General features: G+C 38.2%; 1 protein-coding gene across 1 annotated transcript; it reads left to right on the top strand.

The window, feature by feature from the left end:
- Positions 1-17: 17 nt before the first annotated feature.
- On the top strand, positions 18-7,148 carry LOC129284115 (uncharacterized). The gene is made up of 5 exons (XM_064114837.1): positions 18-443; positions 1,247-1,462; positions 3,341-3,634; positions 4,948-4,969; positions 5,562-7,148. Exons 4-5 carry the CDS (start codon positions 4,966-4,968, stop codon positions 6,044-6,046), a joined length of 489 nt encoding a protein of 162 aa, XP_063970907.1. The 5' UTR covers positions 18-443; positions 1,247-1,462; positions 3,341-3,634; positions 4,948-4,965; the 3' UTR covers positions 6,047-7,148.
- Positions 7,149-7,440: the final 292 nt, after the last annotated feature.

Raw genomic sequence — 7,440 nt, 5'->3', positions numbered from 1 at the left:
CCGACGGGGGAATTTTGCATTGTAAGTCCCCTAAAAGGCCTAATGGTGGCTGCATGATAGCGAGCCGTCTGTGTATGAGGAAACAAAAAAAAAAAATTAAAAAATGTTAAAAAACTCCTCGAAACAGACGGCTGCCAGCTGTCTAATTGCAGCTGTGAGACGTCGCGCGCTGGATCGGATCATGATTGTTGCGAAACCAAAGTGGAGATGGTACGTCACAGTCACGTGACCGATCTCGCTACATGTGCGCGAAATTTAATTCTTTTTGCCCCAAATAACCGTTACAAGAAATGCTCTTAAAAATCTCCAAAGTCGAGTAAGGAGATAATACTTTTTGAAATGGCTCCTGTAATTTTTTACTACGGGCTAAATATTTTTTGGAGCTGGCCTGGACCACCCCTTTAAGGCGATTATTCAAGTTATGCAACTTTGACTTCTGAAAGGTTGAGTTTATAGCCTTAACTTTATTATTATGCTAACCAAATATTATTTCATTGATATATTGTACATATTAGTATACTCCCATTATTCATATACCGTAAAACAGGGCGAACAGGAACACCAAGGTGACCAGGGACAAAAGGATCCGCTTTTACGAGTTGGATCACTCTGTGGACCCTGTTCTGTGATAGACCTTTCAACCTGTTTAGAAATGAACAAAAAAAGTTAAAGCAAAACATGGTCTAAGTAGTTTGAAACAATGTCTGTAAAATTTGTCCCTATTCACCCCGGCATTCGTGTTCGCTAGGATTTAATGTATTTCTCCCTCTTTTCTTATTTTTATGCATCTCCCAGAGGCATTGTGTTTTAGGGTTGTCCGTCCATAGTCCATCTGAAAATCGTTACAGCAATTACTTAAGAACAATGGAGCCAATTTTTACAAACCCTTCCTCAAATATGTACATGTACTCTGTATCAGCATGTAATGATGAGCTGATCAGATCGTGTGTTGAGGGGATAAAAGGTCACATGGCTGAGAAACTTGTGAAAGGCGCGACTTATATATATATATATATATGATAAGGAATTATTATGCTTGTCATTAAGGGTTAAGCCTAAGGGGTTTAATTTCTAATGGACGTGGTTCGAAATCCAGCTGTGTGTGACTGTAACAAAAGGGAATTTTCTCCTTGAAATTTTGTGATATTTTGTTTTCTACTGAAATGTATGTGATAATCAAGAATTGAGGTTCACGAAGGTTATTGAAATGATTAATGGAATCTCGCTAATAACATTTATCCTTCAGACTGGAGAGAACATGTACACAGTAAGAAGTCAGAGTGAGGAGGGAACACATGCTGTGGACATGAAGGTGGGAGTTATATTACTTGCTTTGTCGGAAGAACTGGCGGGGCCTGCAAACATCAGGAAGCTACAATCAAACATTTCAACGAGACATCTACTAATTTTCTTCCATCATCTTCAGAAGAAAGGGCTCTCATATTGAAGATTGCTACTGGAAGTAAGTATGTTGGATATGATTTGTTCATTTATTGTCTCACCTGCATAGCAGAGTGAGACTATATGTACTCCTCTTCCGACGGCGGCGGCGTCAACATTGGAATCTTAACTAAGGTTAAGTTTTTGAAATGGCACCATAACTTAGAAAGTATGTGGACCTATTTCATGGAACTTGGACATAAGGGTAATCAAATATTACTAAACATCCTGCCCGAGTTTCAGGTCACATGACCAAGGGCAAAGGTCAGTTAGGGTCAACAAACTTTGGCCATGTTGGGAATATGTCCCGGGGGGGGGGGCACTCAGTATATAATGCATAGTGGGTATGTGCCGCGGAGGGGACCCCCATTTTCACACTCAAATTTTCGTTCCGAGGCATAGCATTTTTGTCTTATCGAGACAAAAAACAAAGAAAGCCGCTCCAAGGCATAGCACTTTGTTCTTATCGAGAAAAAAAAAGAAAGAAATCCGCTCCAAAGCTTCGCATATTTTTCGTTACGCCGTTCCGGTCGCAAGAAAAGCGGCCGCCGAGCGCTGTCCGACCATCGTCTCTGCGCTAGCGCACCCAGCGGAGGCCGCGTATAGCTGCATCATGCACGCATATGCCCGTTCCATAGGGGTACATACGCACGTACTCGCACGCTGGCGATCCGTTCCAAGGACCCCCGTTTTCACAAAATTGTAGTTCCGAAGCCCGTTCCGAGGACCCTCCTTTTTACAATAAGCCCGCTCCAAGGCCCCCGTTTTTTGTCTCGCCCGCGGCACACCCCTACCACTTTTTTGGTCGAGTGCCCCCCCCGGGGAATATGTGTTGAATTGGCATTATAATTGAGAAAGTTCATGGATCTAGCTCATGAAACATTGACAAAAGGGTAATATAGTATGAATGATTGTTTTGCACATGTCTTAGGTCACATTATTATGGTCTAAGGTAATTTTTGGACAATGGACATAATATTTTATTATCATATTGTTTTCTTCTGTGAATAATTATTCATTAGCTCTTTTCAAAGGCAGCTCTGCTTGCTATATCAAATTGCGTATTGCAGCTAGGCGAGACCGCCAGAGGCGTACCACTTGTTTATTTATCTATTTAAAAATGTATTTTTACTTTCTTTCACTTGAAATTTAGTGCAGTTAAAGTGATCTCTGATCTCAAGTCCCCTTTAAAGTGGGATGTTTCTCATTCACTTGTACACAAATCTCAAGTGAGAGGCCAGCCCGGTCAATAAATGTTTGGAAAGCATGAAGTTCACCGAAATTTGGAGTCTGATGCTTGGATTTGTAATGATCTCTAAGTATAACTCTCTTAGAAGTCTTTCTGTAATTCATCCAACATCCACGTATGATGTAATGTACACAGAAACGTTCTTAAAGCCAAACCATAGTCTACTTGCTGAGACTAGCAATTCTATAGCGTTACCATCTTCCAGACAGCGCCGCATCTATTACGTAACAGCTCTCTGGAATGGAGGAGACAAGTAACTTTGCAGGCGCGAAGTTTAAAAACAGAAGTTAGAACAAATTGCCCTGAGAAACCCCCTCGGGCTATTGAATGATTGACGTGTAGGGGCTTTAGCAAAACCCTAGTTAATGTGAGAACTGAGAATATCGGCATTACATTGAATTTTGTGTTATGGTTTCTTAATGCGGTTGAATAGGATGTCCTAAAACTTGTAGAAACATACTATTGCAACACAGCCCTGAGAGGGTGACCTGCGAATAAACATGAAGCTATAATCTCTGGTCTGAAGCCTTGTCTGACTGGCCCATACTTTCTGAACGGTCAGACCCTTTAACATATTCTATTGTAGGGGGAGTGAGTAATCAATCAAATTGTTTGTAACGCCACATACACAATTATTTTTATTCCGTTTAGATGATGTGAACGTTCCATTCAGATGGCTAGAATCACTCCAGTCTGTTGAACCAATGGTAGGATCAGGAGAAGGTCAAACAGAACCATCTCTGCAAGATGTGCCAGATGCGAGTGGATCTATACCTTGGAGCACGTTGGCTGGATCCTTTGATGCAGACAGTGGTGATGACTTCGAAATGGAACCAAAGAAAGTCCAAGACCCACAGCTTGTGCGTATCCAGAGTTTGGAAGTTCAAAGAGACTTTCACAATGCTTTTGATAGACGTCTTCATGGTGGCAGTAGTTCAGGAAATTGTGAGTTACATTCATACTATTCATTGGAATTGACAAATACCAAAAAAACATGTTTTATTCAATCTATAGATGACATGAGTGCCACTATGCTCTTAAAAATAAATTTAAAACAAAGTCGTATCATGTGAAAAAGTGATGCTACAAATCAGTATTTATTTATATTCTGATAAATATTCTGAGAGTAGTGACATTATTATTATTACTGTTATTATTTTATTCAGCAATTTCAGAGTAATGAATACAGAAAAAATAGGCAATCACAAGTTACATGCATGAAAGTAATCGCAACATAGTGTTGTATTCTCACTGATTTGACCTCAAAACAATGAACATTTTCATGATGAATCATGGATTGACAAAGCATTCCACTTAAATGATAGTGTTCTACATTTGTCGTTTCATATTTTTTTTTATTGTGCATGAATTATTTTGATGATGTTTGCATGAATTTGTTATTTGCCATCCATTTACATGTTCATGGTTTCAATGCATGTGTCTAACAGAAACACTTTCACAAGAGGAAGAAGAAGAAGCAGCAGGCAAGCTAGGTGATTGAACAGGGAAAGGGTTTGATTCGGGGGGGGGGGGGGTTGACGAGTGGATACCATGCGCGACCATGAGATCTCAAAAAGCACCTTAACACGTATTTTCCATATTCTGAAAATGCACACCTTAACAAGTATTGGCTGGGGAAACCCTACCCCTAACAAGTATTGGAAACAAGACGATACTATTGGCAAGTATTCCCTGAATTGAAATACGGACGTCGGTCATGGGTTTTACCTTTACCTACATCATTGGTTTTAGTACAGCCCCACTCGCGCAAATCGTAATCTTAACACATAGTGTTGATTCTTGGGGCAAAAAGTGCTTTATAAAACATTTTTGTCTTGATTTTTATACCCTCGCAAATTTTGACCCTAAACACGTAGCTTTCATGGAAACCCTTTTTTCATTATTTTAGTGTTTTTGACACCCTTATTATGTTACGTCAGTAACATGTCCTATCTTGAAAACGACATCCTTTTTACATGTTTTTTGGTCGCGCATGATATCCACTCGTCAATGTAAGTGCCCCCCCCCCCGCGTTTGATGATTTTAACCCAAAACATTTGTATCAATCAGGTACAATGCAAATGATCAACAGTGTTGAATGTTCAAAATCTAACAGATTCTAAATGTCATTCATGTGTTGAATATAACTCATTTTTTATTATCTTTAATATAATTCATTTTTTATTATCTTCATTTTCCATTCTTGTTCTGCATGACTTTTATGATGTGTTACCTCAATATTGTGCCAATGGATTAAGAGCATCTGATCATTTTGCATGAGTAAGTAGAATTATTTGATATGTGTTTTTAAACCATTAATCTTCACGTCCCAACATACAATAACATGAATATCAGTCATTGTTTGTTAAATTTTCACAGATAAAAAAAAGCAAAGGGAGTAAAAAATTAATGAAGGCATCTATCAATCCATCCATCCATTGATATGTTTATCAGTTTATCTAAAAATAATTAGTATGTGCATTTGATATTTTTCCCTAAAATAAATTTTCAATAACATCTAAACTATGCAAATAGTACAACTTGTTTTGATGAGGATCATGCCTTTATAGAGTTGTGCATGCATCAGCATTTTTTTATGAGGCAGTAAAGGTCATGATAACACTTTGAAATCGACCAGTAACCTTATTTGAGAATTGACCTCAGAGCATTTTGATTTGCAATTGCCTTTTTAAACAGCTCTCACATGTTACAGTTACTGTAGTTATATTTTGTTTGATAAATTAAAATTTAACCTATTTTTGAATCACTGTTATTTTTATTTTAAATCATGTTTATCATTCATTTGTGTATTTTTTATCTATGAAATACATGTGCCTGTTGACTTGAAGTATTTTCTTTTCTTTGGTTTCAGCTCCAAATCATTTGGAGGAAGTTCTTCAGGAAATGTTTAAAGACATGAAACGAAGACTTCAAGGAAATCCTGAGGTGTTTGAGGGCCCTGTAAAGAAAATGTTGAAAAGCTATTCAAAGTTGAAAGGGAATAACAGTTTAACCTCAGCCATGAGTATGTTTGGTCGGTATAATGGTATCAACTTTGCAAAGCGTACATGTACATCATCAAAGACCAAGGCTACTGATCAGTCACCTCTCACCTCTGGGCCCAGCATTGGTGTTCAACCGTTGTCAATCGCCAGGAGAAAAGTGAAGCTTGGGGGTAGGAGAAGCTTAACAAGGGGCCGGCCAACCAAGCAAGCTGCGACTCAGGAACATGGTTATGCCAAAGGATCCCACTCTCAATCAGGGATTCCAAAGAGGGCAAGAGTAGCTGCACCACATTCACTGAGCCATACCACTACAATGTGCCAGTCTCTTGGAAAGACTCACAGTTCTAAGTGAATCTTAACAGTGCATATATGCCCAGGGGGATCAAGAATAGTTTGATTCCTTAACTATAAAATCTGGGGTCTTCATTCAAAAGTTTTTTCTCTAAATACTGGTCATAAATCGCGACAACCAGGTATGCAGCTCTGATGTTTCGCGTGTTAGAAAAAAAAACGTGGTTTCATGTAAAAAATCAGTGCAACTTGTGTTTTAAGTCCATATTTATAAATCTTTTACCATTTTTGTCTCACCTGCATAGCAGCCACCGCTCTTCGGCGGTGACTATCAAATCTTAACCATAGGTTAAGTTTTGAAATGACTGCATAACTTAAAAAGCATATAGACCTAGTTCATGAAACTTGGCCATAAGGTCAATCAGGTATTACTGAACATCCTGCCTGAGTTTTGAGTCACATGACCAAGGTCAGAGGTCATTTAGGGCCAATTAACTTAGACCATGTTGGGGGAATCAGCATCAAAACCTTAACCTAAGGTTAAGTTTTTGAAATGTCATCATAATTTAGAAAATATAGGGACCTAGCTTGTGAAACTTGGACATAAGGTTGATCAAGTATTACTGAACATCCTGCTTGAGTTTTACGTCACATGACCAAGGTCAGAGGTCATTTAGGGTCAATGAACTTTGGCCAAATTGGAGGTATCTGTTGAATTACCATCATAACTTCGAAAGATTATCAATCAGATTCATGAAACTTGGAAATACAAGTTATCATGTATCACTGAACATCTCATGCGAGTTTCAGGTAACATGACCTAAGTCAAAGCTCATTTAAGGTCATTGAACTTTGGCCATTTTGAAGGTACATGTAATTATTAGATTGCTGTCATAACTTTCAAAGTTTATAGATATAAAATATAAAGATATAAAATGTGGATATAGGGGTAATCAAGTATCACTGACAAGTTTTAGATCACATGATCAAGGTCAAATGTCAATGAACGTAGTATTGTATAATATGAATGTTTTTTTTTTTGAATATTTATTTTAAAGTAGTTTTCAAAGTCAGCACTGCTGCTATATTGAATAGCGTGATGCAGGTGAGACAGCCAGAGGCATTCCACTTTTGTTTTTTTGTTTTTTTTTTGGGGGGGGGGGGGAGGGGGGAGCACCCCGAGCGCCCAACCGTCAGTATGTCACTGTCCAAAGGCACCATAACCTTTGTAGCACACAATGAAAGGATTTGAAAAAAAGAAACACTCTCTCCCATACTTTGGTAAAAAAAATTGTTCTTACCCAAAGAAGGAACATTAAAAACTAAAAAAGAACATATAAAAAGGAACAACAGAACTATTCAAGGAAATAATTAGACTTGGAAATTAATTTTGACTGTATAATTCGAAAATTATGGCAAAAATAATGAAAAAGATGAGAGGAAATCTGCTGATTA

This window comes from Lytechinus pictus, unplaced genomic scaffold (assembly GCF_037042905.1).
Source record: "Lytechinus pictus isolate F3 Inbred unplaced genomic scaffold, Lp3.0 scaffold_20, whole genome shotgun sequence".
Taxonomy (NCBI): Eukaryota; Metazoa; Echinodermata; class Echinoidea; order Temnopleuroida; family Toxopneustidae; genus Lytechinus; species Lytechinus pictus.
The sequence above is the reverse complement of the archived record's forward strand: the minus strand, read 5'-3'. Positions and strand labels throughout refer to the sequence as shown.